Genomic DNA, 26863 nt, shown 5'->3' on the forward strand with positions numbered 1-26863 from the left:
CCCCTCCCCCCCCTCTCTCTCTCCTCTCTCCCCTGTCTCACCCCCTTCTCTCTCTCCACCTACCCCCTCTCTTCTCTCTCTCTCTCTCTCTCTCCCCCCCCTCTCTCCCCTCCCTCCTCTCTCCCTCTCTCCCCCTCTCTCTCCCTCTCTCTCCCCCCTCTCTCTCTCTCTCTCTCCCCCCTCTCCTCCCTCCCCTCACCTCACTCTCCCCCCTCTCTCGTCCCCTCTCTCCTCTCTCTCCCCCGCTCTCCCCTCTCTCCCTTCTATTTCTATAGTTGGGGGTGGGAGGGGTCTTTGATGATCTTCCCGGCCCGTCTCAGACACCGTTTTCGGTGGAGGGCATCCATGGCAGGGAGTGGGGCACCGATGATGTACTGAGCGGTTTTCACCAACCGTTGTAGTGTCTTCCTGTCCGCTACGGTGCAACTGCTGTACCATACCGTGAAGCAGGTGGTCAGGATGCTTTCGATGGTACAGCGGTAAAAGTTGGTCAGGATCTGGGGGGACAGGTGAGCTTTCTTGAGCCTCCTCAGGAAGTAAAGGAGCTGCTGCGCCTTTTTGATCAGTTTGGTGGTGTTGAGGGACCAGGACAGATCCTCCGAGATGTGTACCCCGAGGAATTTGTAGTTGGAGACGCGCTCCACCTCAGTCCTGTTTATATGGATGGCGGTATGTCTGCCCCCTCTGTTCTTCCTGAAGTCAACAATAATTTCCTTCGTCTTCTTGGAGTTGAGGACGAGGTTATTGTTGGCACACCAGGTTGTCAGGTGCTGGACCTCATCCCTGGAAGCTACTGGAATTGGGGCTCAACACCTCCCTGTGTGCCTGGGTCCTGGACTTTCTCACCGCCAGGCCCCAGGTAGTCAAGATGGGAGGGAATACATCGAAGTCCCTCACCCTGAGCACAGGATCGCCCCAGGGTTGCGTCCTCAGCCCCCTATTGTACTCCTTGTACACACATGACTGTGTGGCTAGGTTCAGCTCCAATTCAATAATTAAGTTTGCTGATGACACTGTGGTGGTGGGCCTGATCTCAGACAATGATGAGAGGGCCTACCGGGAGGAGGTGGCTGGTCTAGCACTCTGGTGCCAGGAGAACAGCCTCCTCTTGAACATCAAAAAAACGAAGGAGCTGATCATGGACTTTAGGAGGGCACATCATCCGAGGACGTACACTCCATTGAGTATAAATGGGGATCCTGTGGATAGGGTGAATTGTTTTAAATATCTGGGAGTCCACATCTCTGAGGATATGACATGGTCATCACACGCCTCAGCACTGGTGAGTAAGGCAAGGCAGCGCCTTTACCACATCAGGCAATTGAGGAAATTCAGAGTGTCTCCGAGGATCCTCCAGTGCTTCTACGCAGCGGCGGTGGAAAGCATCTTGTCCGGGAACATTACCATCTGGTTCGGGAATTGCTCTGCCAAGGACAAGAAGGCTCTGCAGAGAGTAGTGCGTTCGGCCGAACGCACTATGGGAACTTCACTCACCCCCCTGCAGGAACTATACAACAGGAGGTGCAACTCCAGAGCCAACAAAATCATGAGAGACCCCTTCCACCCCTGCAACGGACTGTTCCAGCCGCTACGGTCAGGCAAACGCCTCCGTTGCCATGCAGTGAGAACGGAGAGGTTGAGAAGGAGTTTCTTCCCAGAGGCAATTCGGACTGTAAACGCCTTTCTCACCAGGGACTAACTGTACAGAACGTTTTTCCTTCTATTATTTATTATGTAAAATAATATGTGTGTTATGATTGTGTTTATAATTTGTTTGGTTGTTTTGTTGTTCCGCGAGCATTGCCACTTTCATTTCACTGCACATCTCGTATGTGTATGTGACAAATAAACTTGACTTGACTTGACTTGACTTGACTTGACTTGACTTGACTTGACTTGTAGGCTGACTCGTCGTTGTCACTGATCAGTCCTACCACCGTGGTGTCATTGGCAAATTTAATGATGGCGTTGGAGCCATTCTTAGGGATGCAGTCATGGGCGAAGAGGGAGTAGAGGAGAGGGCTGAGCACACAGCCCTGTGGCACGCCGGTGTTCAGTGTTATAGTGGAGGAGGTGAGGTTGTTGACCCTAACAGACTGTGGTCTGTTGGTGAGGAAATCCAGTGTCCAATTGCAGAGGGAGGTGGAGATGCCAAGTCCACTGAGTTTGGTGATCAAGCTGGCGGGGATGACAGTGTTAAAGGCAGAGCTGAAATCAATGAACAGCAGCCTGATGTAGGTGTTATTGCTGTCCAGGTGGGTCAGGGCAGAGTGTAGGGCCACCGATATTGCGTCCTCTGTAGACCTGTTGGTCTGGTAGGCAAACTGATTGGGGTCCAGTGTGGGGGGGAGGCTTGCTTTAAGGTGAGTCAAGATCAGCCGCTCAAAGCACTTTGCAATGACAGGGGTGAGTGCCACTGGGCGGAAGTCGTGGAGACTCCCTGTAGCTGATTGTTTGGGCACTGGCACAATGGTTGATGTCTTGAGGCAAGTGGGGACAACACCCTGGGCCAGTGACAGATTGAAAATGTCAGTGAAGACCAGGGATAGGTGTCCAGCACATGCCCTGAGCACCCGCCCGGGGATCTCTCTCCCCCTCTCTTTCTTCTCTCTCTCCCCCTCTTCTCTCTACCTCTCTCTCTCTTTCTCCCTCCTCTCTCTTTCTCTCCCCTCTCTCTCTCCCTCTCTACACACTCTCCCCTCGCTCTCTGTCTCTCCTCTCACCTCTCTCTCTTCCCCCCTCTCTCTCTCATCTCTCTCTCCCTCTCCCCGCCATTTCTCCCTCCCACCTCACTCTCCCCCTGGTTCTCTCTCCCCTCTCTCTATCTCCTCTGTCTCTATCTCCTCTTTCTCTTTGCCCCCCCCCCATCTCTCTATCTTTTCCCCTCTCTCCCCTCTCTCTCCCATTCTCTCCTACCCTCTCCACCCTCTCTCTCTTCCCTCTCACCCCTCTCTCTCTCTCCCTCTCTCTCTCCCCCCCTCTCTCTCTCCCCTCTCCCTCTTCTCTCTCTCCATTCATGCCCTCTCTGTCTCTCCCCTCTCTCACCTCTCACCCCCTCTCTCTGCCCCCACTGTCTCCCTATCTCCTTCCCCTCTCTCTCTCTCCACCTCCCTTTGAGAGTCTGTCCCTTCGGCACAGAGACTCTCGCGGCAGCGGAGCTTCCGACGGCTCCGCGGCCCGGGACACTCGCACTGTCCGGAGCGCTCCATGGCCGAAGCTGCAGCGAGCGACTCGCTAGCCGCGCAAACACTCGACAGCGCCGCAAACTCACCAGTCCCGGCTCCCCGCATCTGTTCCCGCCGCTGGTTCTGCTCCCATCCCTCCCGCAGCCCCGGCTCTCCAACACCCGCGGACCGTGCAGTTTATCCGAGTTTTTTAATTTTCGTTGATCACAACATTTCTCACCGCTGAGCGTGAGAAATGTCTGATGAGCGTGAGGGCGTGAGAGTTTGCTTGAGGGCGGGAGTCTCACGCTCAAAGCGTGAGAGTTGGCAGCCCTGGGTTTAGACTCAGAACACAGTTATCAGCCCAGTGAGTCATCATCTGCAGCAGGATGGAAATGGTCATTGAGATTTGTAGAAAAATCCCATGTTGCAGTCTCTCGCTGAATGCTAAAGCAAATGGTCACATAAACATTGTATCGGATACTGGCACTGCATTCCTGTCACATCCATTTGTTAAAGAAAGCGGATAAATAAACGACTGATCAGGATGTGCAAAGAACATAAAACCCACAATGTCTGTATGAAACATGATGCTAAGTTAAACTAATCTCCTCTGCCTGCATGTGATCTATATTTCTCCATTCCCTGCTTGTCCATGTGCCTATCTAAAAGCCTCTTAGTGCCACTGTTGTATCTGCCACCACCACCATGCCTGGCAGCTCATTCCACCACTCTCTGTGTATTAAAGAAACTGCCCTGAACATCTCCTTTAAACATTGCTCCTTTCATTTTACAACTATGCCCTCTAGTATTTGATATTTTCATCCCAGCGTTGCAGAGAAAACGATCGTCTGTCCAACCTCTCTTTGTAGCTAATGCCCTCTGATCCAGACATCATTCAGGTAAACCTTCAGCTCATTGTCTGCTCCACCATTTGATCATGGCAGATGTATTTTTCACTCTCAACCCCATTATGCTGCCTTCTCCCCATAACCTTTGATGACCTCATTAATCAAGAACTCCACCTATTCCTATTCTCCAGAATTGCTGCCTGACCCGCTGAGTTACTCCAGCACTTTGTGTCTATAATCAGGAACTTATCTGTTTCTGCCTTAAAAATACCCAATGACTTGGCCTCCACGTCTGTCTGTGGCAATGAATTCCACAGATTCACCACCCTCTGGCTAATGAAATCCCTCCTCATCTCTATTCTAATCTTTTAACTCTGAGTCTGCGCCCTCTGGTCCCTAGACTCTTCTGCTATTGGAAACATCCTCTCCACATCCATTCTATCGTGGGACCAAACTAGCAAAAATAATCAACAGAAAAGAACTCCGAGGAAGTCATAGATTTGAAACCGTTTATTGCTGAAAGCTCCATTTTCAGCCTCTTCTCTGCTCGTGCTTTAATTATATTTTGCTCTTCAAGTCCCCAAAGCAATATATACATTTAATTCAAGTGTGAAGATTATGCATGTAAATTCAGTCATTTATGTAAAATTATTCTAAAAGATGCATCAATTTCGCATTTTTTTATCTACTATTCATCTGCCCCTTGGGACCCTGATAAGCCACATCAAATAACCTATTTGAAAAACTTGCCAATTTTATATCAACTAACTGAAAGGCGTAAGTTGCAATTAAGCGGTGGTTCAATGGCACAAGCGGTAGAGTTACTGCCCCATAGTGCCAGAGACCTGGGTTCTAGCCTGACCTCAGTGCTGTCTGTGAGGAGCTTGCATGTGCACACTGTAACCATGTTGGTTTTCTCCGGGTGCAGGTTTGTAGTTTTATTGAACTCTGTAAATTTCCCCAAGTATGTAAGGAGTGGGTGACATAGAACTGGTGTGAATGGATGATTGATGGTCTGCGTGGACTCGATGGGCTGAAGGGCCTGTTTCTATGCTGTCTTTCTAAACCAAATTAAACTAAAATAGAAGTAAATCCAACATTCATTTGATTATTTAGCAAATCATGTTCCTTTAATAATCAATCATATGGATATGTTTTTGCACAACAAGTACAATGTTTTTCTGTCTTTACATTTTGATTTATTGTTTGCACAATTTGGCCATTGATTTATTATAGTTACTGAAAACACCTTCTGATCTATCTTTGTTGGAGTTCTAAAAAGAAAGCATTGTGCTAATAAATTTGAAAATGCTCAATCCTCCTCACTCTTTCAAGCTGGAAAGGGAGCAGAGAATGTTGGGCAGAGGATGTTGGCAGGACTCGAGGGCCTGAGTTATAGGGAGCGATTGAGCAGAGCCTGGACTCTATTCCTTGGAATGCAGGAGGATGAGGGAGGATCTTATAGAGGTTTACAAAATCATGATTGGAATAGATCAAGTAAATGCATGGTCTTTTGGCAGAGGTAGGGCATCGAAAACCAAAATACATAGGTTTAAGGTGAGGGGGGAAAGATTTAATAGGAACCGGAGGGGTAACTTTTTTACACAAAGGGTGGTGGGTGTATGGAACGAACTCCTGGAGGAGGTAGTTGAGGCCAGTGTGGGCAAGTTGGGCCGAAGGGCCTGTTTCCACTGTTACACTTTATGACACTATGACTATTATTGCAACGTTTATGAAACATTCAGACAGGGACATGGATAAAATAGATTTAGAGGGATTTTGCCCAAATGCAGACAAGTGGGATGAGTGTAGATGGGGCATGTTGGGGGGCGTGGACCGAAGGGCCTGTTTCCATGCTCTATGACTAGATTTCATGGAGTAAACTGAATTAAAAAGTGGAAAATTCTAATTCAAGTTTGAGTCAGATTTGCCCGAGGCTTCTTGGCCCATTCCACATCGTTTGGTTTTGGCAGTAAATCATAACATTAAAATTCACTAACAAAACATGTATCAAGAAGTATTAAGCCTTGTGCTCAGATAAACAAATGTCACTGTGATGACCATCTATCTTCATAAAATAATCAGAATTTTTAAAGTAGTCGACAGCCTAATGAAAGGGAAGATTTGTCACAGATGTGATGTGTATATTAATTGGCATAACTGAGGGAACTAAAAGAGGGGTTGACACAGTGGCGCAGCTGATAGGGCTGCTGCCTCAAAACGCCAGAGGCCCGTGCTCGATTCTGACCTCGGGTGCTGTCTGTGTGGAGTTTGCATGTTCTCCCTGTGACTGCGTGGGTTTCCTCCAGCTGCTCTAGTTTCCTGCCACATCTGAAAGACGTGCAGGTTTGAAAGTTAATTGCCCTCTGTAAAACACCCCACCTGTGTAGTGAGTGGGTGCAAAAGTGGGATAACATAGAACTAGGGTGAACGGGTGATCGATAGTCAGCGTGGGGATGGTGGACCGAAGGTCTTGTTTCCATGCTGTATATTTTAATTAAAAAGAACTTATAGCCTCATAGATGGGCAAAATGCAATGAATGGTATTTCTGTATTGGGCTTCATTGCTCAGCACTCAATCCTGCAGCACGGAAACAGAACCTTCAGCCCATTGAGTTCACATTAACCATGAAGTACGCATTCACACTCATTTAATTTTATCGTCCCACATTCCCATCACCCCCTCCCCCCCTCTCTTCCCCTGCCATATGATTGCAGCTTTGGTGGCTTATGTAACACAGACATGTTCTCCCTTTAAGAAATATTGTATGTTTTTCAATTATACTTTATTGTCACATGTCCCTAGATACAGTGAAATGCTTTGCCTTGCATACAACATGGTAACATCATGTAGCAGACCTCACCTCGGCAGTCCACAAGTTTTAGCACTGCCAAAGTTATAAAAGTTCGTCGAACAATCCTATCTACTGCCTGGCACTGCACGTGGCAGCAGCCCCTTCCCTCCTTCCCTCCTTCCCCTCTCCCCCGCGCCGCCGGCTCCCCTTTATTCTCGGCACCCCCCTCCCACTCTGGGCCTCTGTTTATTGCTCCAACTGTTTCAGTTTAGAACAGTGCGGAACCAATATCGTTGTGTGGGAGTAAGCACAAAGTATACTTATCTTTGTACGTTAGTTTGTTTAATAAAGCACTTTGTTGGTTTAAATTATTGCTATCCATCAGTGCTTTCGTGAGTGAGTGAGATAAAGATACCAAGACAATGGAAAAGTAAAAACAAAATTACCACAGCAGGCTATTCGGCCCTTCGAGCCAGCACCGCCATTCAATGTGATTGTAGCTGATCATCCCCAGACATCTTTCTTTACTTTTCCTTCTTCTCATTTCAGAGGTGTTGAATTTTAAAGGGAACATTTCAATGGCAACCAGGAACCTTCTGTTATCTCAGACCATTCTTAATATCTAATGAGTAGACAACGATAGACTGATAGACGGAGATATGTCATATAGTTTCTCATCCACTGCCCCCAGTGATCTTTGGTAGTCACCATGCGGCAAGGAATGCTGGGCAATTTAAGCCACTGCATGGCCAGAGTCATTTAGTCATACTTTAATTTTCTAAGTGACTTCAGCTGAATCGAACCTCAGACGAGAAATCTTTTGATCCCTTTGCCTCACCTCCATGTGATCTGGCGATTTACCCTCCAAAGGGTGGATGTGCAGAATTATCACATTAAGGATTTACTTTTTCTCAACCAGGAAGTTAATTGGCCTTCAATTTTTTTCTCTGCTCATTAAACATAGATTCCAGCAGCAGCTAAGCATTGTGCTACTCTTTCCCATCTTAAACGGACGCTTGTCTACCACATTGCTAGATTATTCAATCCCATCATAAGCACTTGCGTTAAACATGATTGCATTACCATGTATTACGTTAACAAGAGCCGATTAAAGTAAGGTTAAGCACACACGAGCGTAATAGAAATAAATAACACCAGTGATTGTCTGACCTCTGTTGGGCATTAAACCACTTGTTCATTGTTTATCACGTGAGAAACAAGAACTGTTTCATACACAGTTCAGGTGATGCCGAACAGTGTTAATTTGTTAACGTTAAATGTGGTTCCCACACAATACGCTTCTTGCAATTGCTTCATTGGAATTGAGTCTAAGAGTGTTGTATATTCTAGGTTCTACACTTCAATTTAGCCAGGTGCATTTGGACAGGTACATGGAAAGGACAGATCTAGAGGGATATGGGCTAAAAGCAGGCAGGTGGGACTAGTGTAGATGGGACATGTTGGTCAGTGTGGGCAAGTTGGGCTGAAGGGCCTGTTTCCACTGTAAGACTCTCACTTTGACTCTAATATCAGTAGACAAAGTAGTTTACTCTGGAGTTGTGTGAAGCATGAAAAACAAGATTATTCCACTGCAGTAAGGAATTAAATAATTAGATCAATTGTTAAAGTTAAAAAAATAACTGCAGATGCTGGAAATCTGAAATAAAAACAGAAAATGAGGGACTCAGGTCAGGTAGCATCTATGGAAAAAAAAATCAAATTTACATCACACAATTCACTAAATCTTTTGTAAGCTATAATTTAACGGTGAAATTCTACAGGGGTTCAAGAGGATATGTATGCTTAGCTTAGCAAGGGGTGGGTGTGTTGGGTGAAAAAAGAGAAGAAGCCTGAGTTGAGAGATTGGGAATCTGATTGTAAATGGAAGCCAGTATTTGTCAGAGCCACTGCAGCACCAGCCTCCCTCCCCCGACGCGAGATTCGATCGTCCGGCGTGGCGGAGCTGACATCCCCCCGATGCGGGAGCTTGATCGCCTCGATGCGGAGGGCCCGAACGCTGCCGGCTACGGGAGTCAAGATCATCCCGTCAATGTAGGGCTCGAGGCCCCCAACCGAGGAGGAACAAAAGGAAGGACTTGGACTTTATTTCGCCTTCCATCACAGTGAGGAATGTGTGGGAGTCACAGTGGTGGATGTTCACGTTAAAATGTGTTTTTGAGTGATCTGTTGCTTTTAATTGTATGACTGGGCCAGTGAAATTTGTCGTATGTTGCAAAACATATTTGGCGAATAAAATCTGATTCTGATTCTGATTCTGATTGTGGTCCCATGAATCCATTTCATTCACTATTTATGTTGAATCAATTTAGTTTCAAAGGCATTCTTCCCTTTCTTCAACGGTGATCTCACATTGAGTGTTCAAAGCTATCCCTCCCTCTATTAGTTACAAGTGCATGCTACCAGAATCTTCTGTCTACTTTTTGGTCCACAGAGTGTGGAAATCTCTCGCAAGCCCACCATTTATTGTCCATCCCTCATTGCCTGAGCTCAAGAGGCTGTAAAGAGTCACGCATAATGGCGGTATGTGTAGGAAGGAACTGCAGATGCTGGTTTACACTGAAGATAGACACAAAATGCTGGAGTAACTCAGCAGGTCAGGCAGTATCTTTGGAGAAAAGGATGGGTGAAGTTTCGGCTCGGGATCCCTCTGCAGATCTGTCAGACTTGTTTTGAGCAGTTTAATTCCAGATGTATTTAATTAATTTAATTGAAATTCCACAGCTGTCATGGTAGGATTTGAACTCAGATCGTTGGATCAATGAGCCAAGCCTCCAAGTGTAACTTAGCCACCATGCCATTATGGTGCATATTGTTTAGTTGTTTAGAGATACACTGTGGAAACAGACCCTTTGGCCCATCGAGTCCACACTGACCATCGCTCACCCGTGTACTAGTTCTATGTCATCCCAGTTTCGCATCCTGCACACTTTACAATCCTACACAATTTACAGAAACCAATTAACCTACAAACCTGTATGTCTTTGGAATGTGGGAGGAAACCAGAGCACCTGGAGAAAACCCACCCGATCACAGGGAGAATGTGCAAACTCTGCACAGACAGCACCCATAGTCAGGATCTCTGGCGCTGTGAGGCAGCAGTTCTACCAATGTGCCACTGTGCCTCAAGGGCCTGTCCCACTTATTCAACCTTTACAGGCGACTGCCGGCACCCGTCATAGGTCGCCGAAATTTTCAACCTGTTGGCTTCTGTAAATTGCCCCTAATGTGTAGGACAGTGCTAGTGTACGGGTGATCGCTGGTCAGCATGAAGTCGGTGGGCCGAAGGGCCTGTTTCCATGCTTTATCCCGAAAGTCGAAAGAAAGCTTTATGCCATTTAAATAATGCACTGCCTTTCCGCTCTTCTGCCCGAAGCGGGTAGAAGAGTGTAACCTGTTGAATATCAATTGAATACATTATACAATGGGAAAGATACTCAAGCAAAATATTATTTCCTGCAAATAAATGTTATCCTTATAAATTTTAGAATCTAAATAAAAGTGGTAGTCATTTTCAACAGAACAACCAGACACAAATGACTGCAGTAATCACGTGCCTTGGTTTTAGCTTTAAAATGAGGTTCCACAAACAGTGACTGATGGGTACCAAGTCGATTTGAGAACAAATAACTTCTCATCCAACTAAAGTTATTTAGCTGGAAAATGAGATGTCTGTAAAACATGATGCGTAGTGTTTAGGAATCACAAAGCAAAAACATTGCTGGAAATCAAATAAAAATAGAAATACAGGTGCACAGCCTTTTATCCGAAAGCCTTGGGACCAGACACTTGTCGGATTTCGGACATTTTCGGATTTCCGAATGGAAGATTTTTAGCGTAGATTAGGTAGGTAGCACGGGCGGCTTGAAAAGTCTGGAGCGGCTGCCTCCTCCCCGGAGACTGGGGAATCATTGTAAATCATTGCATGAATGTTAGTCAGTTAGTTTGGAGGGATTTTATGTGGTGGTGGTGGTGGTGGGGGGGGTAAAGGGGGAAACTTTGATTCTTAGTCCCCTACCTGGTCGGCGACTCCCAACATCGCGGAGCTGGGGGCTCCGTCCGGCCGCGGGCGGCGCCGGTTGGAGCTCCGACCCCGGCAACTCTACCCCTGGCTGCGAGGCGCTCCAAATCCAGCGCCGCCCGCGGCCGGACGCCTGCAGCCCCAGCTCCGCGAATGTTGGGAGTCGGCGGCCACAGCGCTCCGGAGCTTACCGCACGGCGACCCGGTAAGGCATTGCCCGCTCCCCGCTGGTATCCCAGCGCTGCGACGCCGCCGACTCCCAACATTCGCGGAGCTGGGGCTGCGGGCGTCCGGCCGCGGGCGGCGGTGGATTTGGAGCGCCTCGCAGCCAGGGGTAGAGTTGCCGGGGTCGGAGCTACAACCGGCGCCGCCCGCGGTCGGACGCCCGCAGCCCCAGCGCTGCGGAGCTTACTGCACGGTGACCCGGTAAGGCATTGACTGCTCCCCGCCTCTCCGACCAGGTAGGGGACTAAGAATTAAAGTTTACCCCTTCACCCCCCCTTCACATAAAAGCCCTCCAAACTAACTGACTAACATTTAAGCAATGATTTACAGATGTTTAAGTGTCTCCCCGGTCTCCGGGGAGGAGGCAGCCACTACAGTAGTACAGACCTGGGTTGACCGTGGGTCGTTTCGGGTCAAGTTTGACTCTTGACTCTCAAACGCGAGCTTTGGTGTGCAGACGACATCCTGGAAAAAATGGCCGGTTTTCGGAGTTTTTCGTTTTCCGGAACTCCGGATAAAAGGTTGTGCACCTGCAGTTGGAAATGTTCACTAGATCGGGCAGTATCTGTGGAGTGAGAAGGTCGGTTGCAGGGGGTGGTCAGCAGAGGAGAGGGACGTCGAGTTGTGGGCCTGCAGCAGCCTGGGGTTTATCTGGGCTTTGGACTGTTTTTTTCCCTTGTAAATGGCACCAAAATATGGTGACTGTGCATTTGTGAGTTCTGTAAAACAATTTCACTGTACTGTGCATACGGGACTATAAAGAACCTTTGAACCCATTGAGAAAAACAGTTGACAACTGTAAAACAAGCAATTTTTAAGATGTAACGAAGGACATGATCTACTTTTACTTTTACGTTTTATTTTATTGTTCTTTGAAGTTTATTCGTGTAATCTATTTTTTGCTCTGTTAATTGATTTCTCTGTCCTGATGGAATGAGACATTATTCATGGAACATTTTTGTTTACGAAGGAACTGCAGATATTGGAAAAATCGAAGATACTGGAGAAACTCAGCGGGTGAGGCAGCATCTATGGAGCAAAGGAATAGGTGACGTTTTGGGTCTTCAGACTTCTTATTCATGGAACAGGTCATTTTCACTGCCACAACAGTGATTGGCAGTCATTAATACTTACCACGTCAAGAGTACGTACACTGGGATTGATTCGACTTAACTTTTTGTGACGCGTTTAGTTTGTATCTGCCCAGCAAATACAACAGCTTTACATCTCTCAATCCACTTCAACAGTAAGGGAAGCAGTGAGATTTTGTTCTCACAATACAGATGTAACCTTGTCTGGCAACCTTTTGGATATCTTGCATCTGTGCCTTACCAGAGACTGCTGTATCGTTGGCAAGTGAATACGAGTGCCATTAATGTCCCTAGCATTTTGACAGCATATTCCTGGCCTATCTGACAAACCCTTATATCAAACTGTAATTTCCTGTCAAGTTTTTTTTAAGGCAATTCTCAGCCGTCTTAAGTTTTTACTGTTGTCTTCTTGCCTCTCTCCCAATGCACTTTCACCATATGATCCTATTAGAAAGAAGTTATTTGCAATTGGATTATTTTCACAACACCAAACTAAAATGACATCGTGATTTCAACAAGGTTTACCTAAGAAGCTGGAGAAAGGGTCCCTATTGTTGTTGTTTTACTCTGCAACCCAAAGCAACAAAAGGTGACATCTCCATTGAGCCCCATCTTATCTTCATATCAGCTTTCTCTTCAGTGGTGACATCACCAGATTAGAAAGGGAACACTTCTGACATCAAAATCCTATTATGCTCTCCCCCTATAAAAGCTGGTTTCCACCCCAGTGGATCAAGAACTGCATAGTTAGCACAGAATTCTTACGAGAGCTAGTTAGAGCTCCCGCCTTCCATTGTCGAATGTTTCCCTTTGCCTCCACATAGTGGTAAGTACCTGGTCTTTCCATTCTCAGCTGCGCGGGACCAAGGTATAACGCTTTTCACCCAGTTAGGTTTTATAGTAAGATACATGACATAAAGAAACATAACACTAATGTAATCAAATCGAACGTTGACCGAGAGAGTTTATAGTCTAATCAAGCCAATAAATGAAGGCATTTTAAAAGTATACCATGGGACTAATGAAAATCAATAAATATCTGGCGTAGGACGTTACTTTTCTTTGAAAATGTTAATACGTTAAGATATAACTTTAACTGGTTTAATGCAGTGCAGACCTTGGTATCAAATCTTCCAAGAATCCATTATGTTTAGTTACAGATGGTGTTAGATTGTGTTCTACTCAACAGTAAAGCTGTGTACAGGCTTTGCTTTGTTTGAGAATTTGCATGGAGCTCAGAATGTAAAAACGTTTAAAGTATTTTTACATGACGAGTTTGTGTCTGCCAAGGAAATTCAGCAGCTTTGTTCTTTTAATCCAGTAAGAGAGGCAGTGAGATTTTGTCATTGATTTAGTCCATATCAGAAAGTCTATGCATACTGGAGAAGAACATGAGATAATGATTTTAGCATGTCAGAATTTTTGGACCTTTGCCCTTCTCTTTGCATTGTTTTATGATTAATTATTCTAACATATGAGGAAACCTTTACTGTAACATTTCACATGAGCATAACTGATAACATTAATTAAACCAATGCCTATGCAGAGAGAAAGGACGTTAATGTTTAGAATGTCAATTCAAATATTTTAGAATTTCGATTAAATTTGCTGAATGATTATATTAGCATGTTTATATTAAACATGCTGAGTGTGTTATATTAGCACCATTTTACATCCATCATCTTGACAATCAGATCTTAAAGGGCTGATTTTAAGTCACAGCTAATTTCCAGTACAGTATACGCAATTGAATTCAAAAACCAAACACAAAGAAACCTAATCACCCATGTATCAATCCTACACAGTAGAGCAGCGGTAGAGTTGCTGCCTTCCAGCACCAGCTACCCGGTTTCACCCAGATTACAGGTGCTGTCTGTACGGAGTTTGTACGTTCTCCCCGTAACCTGCATGGGTTTTCTCCTGGTGCTCCGGTTTCCTCCCACACTCCAAAGACACACAGTTTTGTAGGTTAATTGGCTTCCGTAAAATTGTAAATGGTCCCTAGTGTGTGTAGGATAGTGTTGGTGTGCAGGGATCACTGGTTGGCACGGACTTGGTGGACCAATGTTTCCGTGCTGTATCTCTAAACTAAAACATTATCTCAGTTAGATAATCTTGGTCAGGTTGTTGATTCAGTATTCCTTATCATTTGTTCATCTAGTCCTCTGTGTGTGTGTGTGCGTGCATGTGCGTGTGCGTGCGTGCGTGTGCATGTGTGTGTGTGTGTGGGGATGTGCGTGGGTGTGTGTGGTGTGGGTGTATGTGTGTGGGGGGTGTGTGTGTGTGTGTGTGTGTGTGTGTGTGTGGGTGTGGGTGTGTGTGTGTGGGTGTGTGTGTGTGTGTGTGTGTGTGTGTGTGTGTGTGTGTGTGTGTGTGTGTGTGTGTGTGTGTGTGTGTGTGTGTGTGTGTGTGTGTGTGTGTGTGTGTGTGTGTGTGTGGGTGTGTGTGTGTGTGTGTGTGTGTGTGTGTGTGTGTGTGTGTGTGTGTGTGTGTGTGTGTGTGTGTGTGTGTGTGTGTGTGTGTGTGTGTGTGTGTGTGTTTGTGTGTGTGTGTGTGTGTGTGTGTGTGTGTGTGTGTGTGTGTGTGTGTGTGTGTGTGTGTGTGTGTGTGTGTGTGTGTGTGTGTGTGTGTGTGTGTGTGTGTGTGTGTGTGTTTCTAAAAACAGAACCTCTATGATTATTTTATCATAAAAACGATAACTGCACCAACAGAAAATTTGTCCAATGATGCTCAGTGTCATAAATAGATAGAGTGATACAGTGCGGAGACAGGCCCTTCGGCCCAACATGCCCACACCGGCCAACATGTCCCAGCTATACTAGTCCCACCTGCCCGCATTTGGTCCATATCCCTCCAAACTTGTCCTATCCATGTACCTGCCTAACTGTTTCTTAAATGTTGGGATACTCCCCGCCTCAATTACGTCCTCTGGCAGCTTGTTCCATACACCCACCACCCTTTGTGTGAAAAAGTTACCTCTCAGATTCCTATATATATATCTTTTCTCCTTCACCTTAAACCTGTGTACTCTGGTCCTCGATTTACCTACTCTGGGCAAGAGACTGTGCATCTACTTAATCTATTTTTCTCAAGATTTTATACACCTCAACAACATCACCCCTCATCCTCCTGCGTTCTAAGGAATAGAACTCTCCCTATATCTCAGACCCTCGAGCCCTGGCAATATCCTTGTAATTTGTTTAAAATATTTATAGTTGCTTAGTCCCCAAAACTATCACATTTAGATGTAATATTTATTACGTTGCATAAATCTTTTCTTCAAACATTGAAACACCAGAACAAAAAACAGTGTTTTCTGGCAATACTATTGCATGGGCATTGGTATATTCCCTTCAAGCCCAACTGATGAAACGGAAATGCTGGAGAAATCAGACACCAGGGGAATATTTCTCTCTTGGATGATGGTTTAATATCTTATATGAAAGATGGCACTTTCTGCACAGCTGCACACCACAGCAATACATGGAGGGGTGCCCAGTTTCTGAGGTGCACTATGTTTATTTCATTAGACACGTCTTGTTCAAAGAACTGGCACAAGAGGCAGCTCTCAGAAAGCAGGTTCTAATTTCAATTGGAATTTGTAAAGTGTACCAAAAGAATAATGTATTTAAATTACTCATTGTTCCACCATCTGTCTCTAATCACATTGAAACTGTAAATATAGTGCATACCCTAAAAGGCCGCTGCCCGAATGTTACCCTGAGGGAAAATATTCTTAAAAACCCGGCCCAAAAATATGTATAATCATTTGGAAAAGGATCCTAATCCAAATTCAAATAATTTAAGAGGAGGAGTTATATATTCTTAAAGTTGCATGCCCAAAGTGAAATAATTAAAGTGTAAAAATATAGTTAATGACGGACGTTAAGGAAGGTGTGTTTGCATATGGTGCCATAATTCATTTGAAATGTCACTTGACCAGTTCAGCTGCTCAAGAACAGATGGCTAAGTGTCAGGGATTTGCGTGAATAAGCTTCTTAACTGATCGGCATTTTGCGTCAGCATATACTTACCTCAACTAATTAATAAAAATGCATTCACAGTATGTCAGGGACAATTTGACCTTGAAACCCAATTTCACGTCTTTGGAAAGGTTACCACTTAACTGTTTTGAACGAGAATGCTCCCATCAGAGAAATAAAACCAATTTCAGTTAATTAGTTTGCTTTTTCAGAGTTTATGTGCAGTTTATTGCTGGCAATTTGTATGAAATAAAACTGCTTTGTTCAACAATAATTCCAATTGATAATCTGGCTTCTGGGGTTTTCATTTTTTGACAATCTTACAAAAATGTATCTCAATTTTTATAAAAGCATTATCATCATAAATATAATTTTCCGCCAATAGAAGGTTAACCTTTCAAGATGTGAAAAAATGTGTTTTAAAGTTTTCACACCATCAAGGTAATTATGAAAATCATAGAGTGTTCTGTTTGAAACCGTGCAAATTTTCACACTTGCTCACCAAATATATATATATTAAACAGAGGAATTAAACATTTGAACAATAAAAATAGAGCTTGACAATAGCAAATTTATCTGTGTGATTATAAGTAACAATCCCATTTTTATCACCGAGTCATCCATCTTAATGAATAGACATAAACCCTTCAGCTTGTATCAATATCCTTTTGATAAGTGGCATGGGCAGTATCAGTTAATTTGTTGATGTGGTCCCTCTATTTATAAAACAACATCACCAGGGGTTTAAATGTCACTAAAGGCATTGGTTTTTAACAAGGTCCCTGGGACATGTTTAGTTTGACATAGAATAAGGCCATTTGACTCATCAGATCCATGCAAGCACCTAATAGATCAATCCCATTGGTCCCAGGGTCACTCTTCATATTTCTCTGCAGTTCTGCAGTTTATTCAGTCTCACATGATTTTTATGTCACTTACATAAACTAAGGGGTAACTTGCAGCAGCCATTTGATCTGCCTGCACATCATTGGGATGTAGAAAGAATCTGGGGCATCTGGTAAAAACCCATGTGGGAGAAGGCTATATGGACAGGCTCAAGGTCAGGATCAGGTCAAGGTCAGGATCAGGTCAAGGTCAAGATCAGTCTGAAGAAGGGTCTCGACCCGAAACATAGCCCATTCCTTCTCTCCAGAGATGCTGCCTGTCCCGCTGTTACTCCAGCATTTTGTGTCTGCGGTCAGGATCAAACCCAGGTCCATGAAGCAATAAGGTAGCAGCAACAACTGCTGTACTACTGTGTCATGCAAGCTACCTTTATTTCACTTTAAGCCACCAAACAAATGTCGTAACTAGGTATTCTGCCTGAGTTTCACAGTGAAATCATACCCCTGTGAATTATTCTGCAGAACATAATCACCAAATCACAGAAATTTACAGATTAGAAAACCATTCTGCCCATCTTGTCTGTTTGGCCTCTTGAAATGCAGAGGTCCTTTCTACCACATAAGTTATAATTTTTTGAATATACAAATGTCAAAATGTGACAGTAAATCAAATTGCGTTATGAATTTGACAGATTTTGCAATGGCACATTGCGTGACATCATTTAAATAAATGTATTTATTTAGGATTATCATCCTTGGACGGTTGGTACTCACCACAATGAACCATAAAGAGTCATGTAATCATAGATTCATAGTCTTACAGTGTGGAAACAGGCCCTTCGGCCTACCTGTCCACACCAGCCAGTATGTCCCATCTACATTAGTCCCACCTGCCTGTGTTTGGCCCATATCCCTCTAAACCTGTCCTATCCATGTACATGTCTAAATGTTTCTTAAATGTTGCGATAGTACCTACCTCAACTACCTCTTCCAGCAGCTCTTTCCAAACACCCACCACCCCTCACCTTAAACTTATGTCCTCTGGTTCTTGATTCCCCCACACTGGGAAAAAGACCCTGTGCGTGTACCCGATCTATATATCTTTTGTTTTGTTTATCTTTTGTTAAACACTCATTCCTCAAAATCTATCTGAAGAAAAACAAAGAGCGCAAAGCGGGTTAATTCTGTGAGAAGTTATTGTCTACGTCACCCTCTTATTATTGTGCTTCACTTTTCAAAATCCTATTACAAGCAAACTACTGAAAATAATCCCATTGCTCCTGCCCTTGGGCCTTATACCAGGGATTAGGATTAGTCTGAGGCAGGTTGCATTAATTGTTTGATAATCCAAGAGGTACGAAACAATATTGCTGTATTATTGTGTGGGAAGGAACTGCAGATGCTGGTTTAACATCACCCATTCCTTCCCTACAGAGATGCAGAGTTACTCCAGCTTTTTGTGTCTATTTCCTGTATTATTAACCGGTTGAGATTTTGGTTTCTTTCAAGATATAGTACCCCTAGTGAAGCGTGGCAGAAAAAGAACGTTAAAAATGGCAGCCAACCCTTTGGAAATTCAACCAAACCTAAAAGCACAAGAGATGGCTCTCACTCTAGAACCACCGAAACACACGGCAGAAATGAAATCACCCACACGAGTAATTGGAGGACCAGCAACTGCCAGAAAAGGACCGCCAAAGTTCAAACAAAGGCAAACAAGACAGTTTAAGAGCAAGCCGCCAAAGAAAGGAATACAAGGGTAAGAGAGAAACAAAAAGAGTTGAAAATAATTTAACTAAAGATGTGACATTAGCCCTGCACTCCCTCATAGTGACCTGCTCCCATCACTGAACCTAGACTGTTAAGTATTGTTAAATATTATTTAAAAAGCAAATAATATAAAAACAAGTAGTTTTAGATTTTCAATTATTCAAGGACAGATTTTACTACTGCAACATTCTCACCTTAAACCTAAATAATACCACATATTCAAAAAGTGTGAGAAATGTATAATCGTCTCCAAGCAAACGCACTTTCACAGAGAGCACTGAGTGAGAAATAGTTTCATTTACATAAAGAGTTGTGTTTCACTGAAAATGCTTCAGCTGGAACAAGAGAATGGAGTTGCCAAAACAAATGCCAATTATGCCAAAATGCCACCCTGAAGAAGGGTCGCGACCCGAAACATCACCCTTTCCTTCTCTCCAGAGATGCTGCCTGTCCCGCTGAGTTACTCCAGCTTTTTGTGTCTAAATTGCCAATGATGTTTATATTTGGCCAAGCTTCCCTCTAGAGATGTTTAATGTACAGATATTACCTGCAGTTGAGCATTGCTGGGCTAGATACAGAACGCAACACTGTGGACTGGTAGGACACAAGCTGCCGCTTGCAATTGCTTTGTGAGAATTTGTTGAACCCCTGCAATGAAATAAAAGGATAAATACATTTCCTTGGTAGATAATAATACAGCCTGAGATCCTTAGTCTGATTGTCATCTCGTCCTTGAAAACTAATCTTAACTGGCACATCAGTTTGGCTTCGAAGCTTATCTCAGGACAACCATGGCAAGATCAGGGAAAACTAAATAGTTTCCCCGTTCATTATCACTGTACTGCTGAAAAGTGTGCTTGCGTGGGATCGGGTTCAGCTGAAGTGCTCATGACAGTCAAATAACAAGTCAAGTCAAGTCAAGTCAAGTTTATTTGTCACATACACATACGAGATGTGCAGTGAAATGAAGTGGCAATGCTCGCGGACTTTTGTGCAAAAGACAAACAACAAAACAACCAAACAAATTATAAACACAATCATAACACACATTGAAGCCGTGTTGTCAATGCATCATATAAGACGATCGATATGCTTTACACACAATGAAGTTTACACACAATGGCTTGATACTCATTGTTTCTTCCTCTGCCATAGGTTTGGTGATGACATTCCTGGAATGGAAGGTTTAGGCACAGGTATGGAGATATCATTTAGCTCAACTATGTTAATCATTATCCCAGGCTGGTGCTACAGATTAGCACCTTTCTGTCAAATGTAATTAATTCATGTAGACTAGCAGCTATGGATATGCAGTGATACCAATGCAGGTAACCCACATTTCAAAAAAGAAAAAAAACCAAATCAGATAAAACTCATGAATATGGAATATATACAGTATGGTATCACTTTATTTGTTACATGTACTGAGGTACAGTGAAATTCATTGTTGTTTACAGTTCACTACAAATATCACTATAATATAGCCAACCCCTCACTCATACTAATTATGATGAACTTTGTTGAGCATTAGTGCCTAGCCCTAAACTGCTGTGCACCTTTGGCTTTCAGGAAAGGGCAGAACTTGTTCAATAATATTTTTTCTCTGCAAAACAATCAAATGCTATTTTGCAGTGACCATTGCAATGTCTCTACATAGACAATGGTGACAATTACCTAAGTGAGGTTAAACCAATTTTCTTCACGTGAACCAAATTTAATTGTGTTTTGTTGATATAATTCAAACTACTTGAATTGTTCAAGGCCAATGCTTGTAATTAGTTACCACGAGCGCAATGAGAGAAATCGAATGCACCTTACAAAATTCATACCATAGCTTACAGCTCTAACGTCTGTAATTTTCCCTTTTGAAAGATTGATTAACTGGGGAGAATATTAAACACCTCGCGTGTATAAGTTTATTTGCACAGTTCACTTAATCTGTTGTCCTTTCTCGGTTTACAGACATCACTGTCATTTGCCCCTGGGAGGCCTTCAGTCATCTGGAACTACACGAACTGGCACAATATGGTATCATCTGAAAACGCAACTGCCCCATGTGCACTGCTACTCTGATCACCGGTGGAGCCCCAGAAAGCTCTCAGCCCTTCCTTCCCTCTTCAATTCACCAGTGGCTTCAGAATCAAAAGTGAGGCCGAGCCTCAAGATTGCGGATTGGACTGTAAATAAAAACCATAATAGTACAATAAAGTTCATTTAAATTCACATTACGTTTCACTGCTTTAACATGCAAAATAAAAAGCAACTTTCTTGAATGTACACGTCAATGTTATTGGCTCCCATCTACAACAATGTTGAGACTGACCTTCTGTGATACAGTCCAAATGTGGGTGCAGTGAGCTCTTTACATCTATGGGCATATTGGATGTGTACTATTATGGGTTTTTTTCCAAAATGCATTTCCATCAAAAACATTATATGAACTCATTCTGATCATTGTTGATTCTTTAAGCATTGAACATTGTAGGAGGACTGTGTTGTCTGTGATACTGCGAATGTGCAAGTTTGAATAAAAAAAGATCAATTTTTCCTTAATTACGCATCCTTCTGAATAAGCGACTCAACCCTGGTAGTGCAACTCTACTGTGAATCTCCAGCAAGCTAATGTTTCTCTGATGTTTTGACCTAACTAGTTTGAAGATGGTCAAGTTTTTTGTCTTTATCTCCTATCCGAAAGTTAACTGCTCAGGGATGCTTAGAAATTGTACGTGGCTAAGAGTTGCTTGAAGAAGAGTGTGTTGGTGATCTGCGTGTTGTGAGGGTGAATGGTTTTCATATTATCTGGTTATCTTTATCACTGCAACCCAAATACTTTTACGGTCGTATGTTCGGTTCATTCATTTGAATTTTTTGTTCATCTCTATTCATTTGTAATTAAGCTTTTCATTGATTGGATTTCCTAATTTCTCTTTATTTTTTCACCTGTATATAGTACATTATATCATCAGTATGTTTGCATTGTTTTTGCCCTGTCGTATCATCCCAAGACCGAACATGGAACATATTCCCATCCATTGGTCTTCACCCATCATACTTTTTGTATCCAACACTAGTTTACGATTGCCTCGTAGATTCCATCCCTTACAGCAGTCGTCATAACTAGCTATTCTTTCCACAACCTCTTTCGTCCACCACCAATAGTATGGTTTTTTTCCGTTTTCCCAGGTTTTTCTGTAACATCTCATCTTACGTCTTTCTATCTGCTTGACCAGTCTTTGCTTGGCTGCACTCCATTAAATTAAAACTCCCCTTGGCAATTACATTTACTCCACATCTCATTTAGATCACTGTTTTATTTTTCGTTTTCTGAATTATAATTTCAGGAATCTACGTAAGTTTATTCTTCATTACACACTTAATGAGCAAACTTTACTTAATACGTGATATATCTGTGGAAAGTGAATGCTCCAATTTGCACTATATATAAGCTTTTATGCTTGACATTTCTTTTTCTGTTTATCTTTTCTGTTAATATGCTAATTTTGATTTCTATTAAACTTCTAATCCAAACTGTCATTATATTTTGCCTGTAATTTTGGATTCTTTTTTTCAACTGTCTTGTAGTGCAATACTTTATATCAAACCCGCTAGCTTTCCCTTTGAAATTTTATTCTCACTTGTTAGTTTAACACTTGGAAACGACTGAACATGCACATACCTAATTAGGTTTTCCTTTTCTTTAATCATTGTATTTTCTTCCCTAAACCGTTTTGGGATGTTTTGGTCACATATATATAATTTTGGAACAAATGCCAACAGAAGGAGGCACATTTAGGGAAAAATTGCAAAATTTGTGGGGACATTATGAAGGTGCTTGATGGTTTGTAATGTCTTTGAACCAAAACGTTGTCTTCTGGAGATTAGGTTGTTCTCTCCACAACATATATCTAATATTCAGAGTCTGAAGAAGGGTTTCGGCCCGAAACGTCACCTATTTCCTTCGCTCCATAGATGCTGCTGCACCCGCTGAGTTTCTCCAGCATTTTTGTGTACCATATATCTAATAAAGCTTGACAAAAAATAAGTAATCAACTTGCAATTTGGTTTCCTTTTGGGTTGGTATTGAGTCAGCAAGATAAGCTCCATACTAGCCCCCCCCTCCCCACGATACCTTTAAACCAGAAACCTTACAGTCTAATTACAGGGTGGGGGACTGTTAACCCTTCACTTTAGTTGAGAAATGGTCTCATCTCATATGGAAAAGATGAAGAAAGGTCTCCAACTCTCTTCCACAAACAACTCAGCAGAAGGAAGTAGAATGCTAGTGTAATGGAGAAACAGCAAGGTGGCCCTTTGGCCCATCGAGCCCACACTAGCCATCAACCAACCCATTTACATGAATCCGACACTAATCCCCGTTCTTATCAACTCTACCACTCACTTACAATTTACAGCGACCAATTAATTTGTACATATTAGAGGGCATAGTTTTAAGGTAAGTGGACCAAATTTAAAATGAGATATCCGGGGCAGAGATTTTTTTTCACATAGAGTGCTGGGTATCTGGAACTTGTGGCTAGGGGTGGTGTGGAGACAGATATGAAAGTGACATTTCAAAGAGTTCTAGATAGATACATGGCGATGCTGGGAATGGAGGGATATGGATCAAGTGCAGGCAGAGGAGATTAGTTTAAGTTGGCATGTTTGGCATGAACATTGTGAGCTGAAGGGCCTGTTTCCGTGATGTATTGTTCTAACTTCTATATTCTATGCAAAATGTGTACCTAATGCTACATATAGGCTTATCTTTCTTTATGTTATAGTTGGTCAAGTTGTTGGATACTGGAGTCTAAAACTAGAAGGCTGAGAATTAAGGTGAGAGAAAAAAGATGTAACAGGGGGGGGGGGGGGGGGGGGGTATCCTTTTCTTAACAGAAGATGTCGATATATGGAATGAGCAGCTAGAATGCAGAATATAGACTACAGTACAGTACTGCACAAAACTGCCCATTCAGCCTTCAGTGTCTGTGTCAAACATGATGCCTGCAAAGAATGGATCGACTGGGCTTATATTCACTGGAATTTAGGATGAGACGGATTCTTATAGAAACATATAAAATTCTTAAGGCATTGGCCAGGCTAGACGCAGGAAAAATGTTCCCGATGTTGGGGGATTCCAGAACCAGAGGTCACAATGTAAGAATAAGGGCTAGGGCATTTAGAACTGAGACAAGGAAAAAACTTTTCACCCAGAGAGTTGTGAATCTGTGGAATTGTCTGCCACAGAAGGCAGTGGAGGACAATTCACGGGATGTTTTGAAGAGAGAGTTGGATGGGCTGACGGAATCAAGGGATATGGGGAGAAAGCAGGCACTGTGTACTGATTTTGGATGATTAGCCATGATCATATTGAATGGCGGTGCAGGTTCAATGGGCCGAATGGCCTACTGCACCTATTTTCTATGTTTCTATGATGCCAAGATCAACTCTTATCTGCCTGCACATAATCCATATCCTTCCATTCCTTGCATGTCCATGTACCTATCAAAAAGTCTCTTAAATGCCACTATTGTATTTGCCTCCACCACCACCCCTGACAGCACATTCCAGGCACTCACTACCCTCTGAGTAAAAAACATGCCCCGCATATCTCCTTTAAATGTTGCCTCTCTCTTCTTAAAGCTTTGCCCTCTAGTATCTGATATTTACATTTTGGGAAAAAGGTTAAGACGATCTACCCAATCTATGCCTCTCATAATTTCTCCGCTCAACCTCTGGCGTTCCAGGCAAAACAATCCAAGTCAGTCCAACCTCTCCATGTAACTAATACCCCGTAATCCAGGCATCATTCTAACAAAGCTCTTCTGCACTCTCTCCCAAGCCTCCACATCCTTCCTGTAATGGGGGCGACTAGAACTGCACGCAATACTCCAAATGCGGCCTAACCAAAGTCGAATGAACTAAAAGCAACAAAAAACAAAAACAAAAGAAGGCCCGATATGCTGTTCCAGCAATTTTTATTTGGGCTTGCAACAACATTGAATAAATGATCAATCGCCTTCAGTTGCAGCAGGAAAGCTAACATAGTATACATGTAAAAGCTACAAGCAGCAATTACATAAATATGAAAAAAACATGACATGAGGCTGTGAAGGTCATGAGGTTGCTGAATCACAACAACATGTTTAGTCTAGAGGAAAAGGAATTCAAAGTATTGTGAGGAAAAGGAAGAGGAAGCACATATCAAACAGGTTAATCAGCCACAAACGGTTTGCAGGGGGACCTGCCAAAGGAAGGTCGCTTCATATCTTTGAGGAGCCAAATGCTTCCTAAGAATATTATTGGTGAACATTTGTTTTTCAGACTGAAAGGAAGCGTGCAGTGGTGTGTGCTTAAGGTCAGAGGTGGGACTGCTGACTTGTTGATTTATATGTTAACGGTGCGGACTTGCGTACACAAGGCATAGGTTCAAAGCTTGCAGAGTGAAGTGAAACTCGATGAAGAGTGAGGAGAGACAAAACGAACCACAAAAAGGTAGGTGCGCAGAAGACAACATGCACTTCGGCCCACAATGTTTGTGCTGAACATGCCAGGATAAAGTAATCTCATCTGCCTGTACATGATCCATATCCCTCTACTCCCTGCACTTCCATGTGCCATTCCAAAAGCCTCTTAAATGCCACTATTGCATCTGCCTCCACCACTACTCGCGTTCCAGGCCCCCACCACTAAAAAACTTGCACTCATTGCTAACTTGGGGGGGGGGGAGAATTTGAGCACATAGAATTGTGGGTTGAATCTGTGAGATGCTAACATTTTAAAACATGAACCTTGACCACCACCTACACACACAATCACCCAATGCATCACTTTCTAAAAGGTGAAAGACCTCATTAAAGCTTTCCTAGATGTTCAAAGAATAGAAAACCAACTTAATCCCAGGAGGCAGCTGGGAATTTACATACTTAACTCAGTGTCTCAGGGTTTAGATTTCATTTGATTGTCTGGTTTTACTATTGCCAGCTGGATTTCTCAGGGTTGTACGTTTCTTACGAATTTGATAAGAAATGTACAACATGCAAGACTGTCCCCTGTTCCTAAGTCTCCTAAAGCCTTCCAAAATATGATTCTCTAGTCCCACCTCCCATTTAAAAACAAGGTTTTTAGTTCAGGAATAGAATATTGCTCCTTCAGGGTGCAATCCCTTGGTTCAGAATTCACTTGTGTTGGAGGTAGCTGATTCCTTGAGCTGAACTGAAATCTCGCTGAGCTCGAGGTTCATACAGCTCAAGGGGTTCATACAGGAGAAACTCAACGGTTGAGGCAGCATCTATGGGGCAAAGGAAATAGGTGACGTTTCGGGTCGAGACCCTTCTTCAGAGTCTCAAGGGATATGGGGAGAAGGCAGGAATGGGGTACTGATTGTGGATGATCAGTAATGATCATTGATTGTGGATTATCAGCCTGAATGGCCTGCAGCTATTTTCTATGTATCTCTGTATCCACATGGCAGTGTCAAATTCAAGCAACTAGGCAAACCTGGAATAACAAATTGTCAGTGATAGTGGATGACACTACCAATTGTTGTAAAAACCCATCCCATTTCCTGATATCCTGCGAAATAGGAAATAAACCATAGCTATTCAGCCTAGACAGTGTAGTTAACTCCTAAATGCCCTCTTAAGATGGACCTTGGGCACTTATTTTTCTGTGATTTATTTTCTTTTTTATATATAGTGAATTATTTTTTGTTGTTTAGTTTAGGTTAGTTTATATATGTAGCGCAGAACCAACGATCCCCATTCATTAGCATAATCCTACACACTAGAGACAATTTACAAACTTTACCGAAGCAAATTAACCAACAAACCTGTGCATCTTTGAAGTGGGATGAAACAGGAGCACCCAGTGAAAACCTACAAGGTCATGGGGAGAACGTACAAACTCTGCACAGACAGCACCCATAGTCCGGATCAAATCCAGTTCTCTGGTGCTATAAGGGAGGAACTCTGCCACCGTGCTGCCCCAGATTCCTTGCTTCCATAAATGGCAAGGTTTTTTTTACACAAACCTTGCCGTTTGTGGAAGCTAAACGCAGATGCAGCTACCTGGCTGATGATCATTGATTTATTTCAATGTATG

General features: G+C 43.2%; 1 protein-coding gene across 1 annotated transcript; it reads left to right on the top strand.

Annotated features, from left to right (window-relative positions):
* Positions 1-11731: 11731 nt before the first annotated feature.
* pde6gb (phosphodiesterase 6G, cGMP-specific, rod, gamma, paralog b) lies at positions 11732-22877 on the top strand. Its single transcript, XM_055653928.1, has 4 exons — positions 11732-12991; positions 18503-18752; positions 19919-19959; positions 20726-22877. Exons 2-4 carry the CDS (start codon positions 18547-18549, stop codon positions 20800-20802), a joined length of 324 nt encoding a protein of 107 aa, XP_055509903.1. The 5' UTR covers positions 11732-12991; positions 18503-18546; the 3' UTR covers positions 20803-22877.
* The last annotated feature ends 3986 nt before the right edge of the window (positions 22878-26863 follow it).

This window comes from Leucoraja erinacea, chromosome 23, assembly GCF_028641065.1.
Source record: "Leucoraja erinacea ecotype New England chromosome 23, Leri_hhj_1, whole genome shotgun sequence".
Classification (NCBI taxonomy): Eukaryota; Metazoa; Chordata; class Chondrichthyes; order Rajiformes; family Rajidae; genus Leucoraja; species Leucoraja erinaceus.

What these genes read in the sequence shown, in the direction of transcription:
- pde6gb (XM_055653928.1), top strand. Translation starts at nt 18,547, where the DNA reads ATGGCAGCCAACCCTTTGGAAATTCAACCAAACCTAAAAGCACAAGAG. An exon ending in CCAAAGAAAGGAATACAAGG is followed by an intron (nt 18,753 to 19,918) that starts GTAAGAGAGAAA and finishes CCTCTGCCATAG; the next exon opens with GTTTGGTGATGACATTCCTG. An exon ending in AATGGAAGGTTTAGGCACAG is followed by an intron (nt 19,960 to 20,725) that starts GTATGGAGATAT and finishes CTCGGTTTACAG; the next exon opens with ACATCACTGTCATTTGCCCC.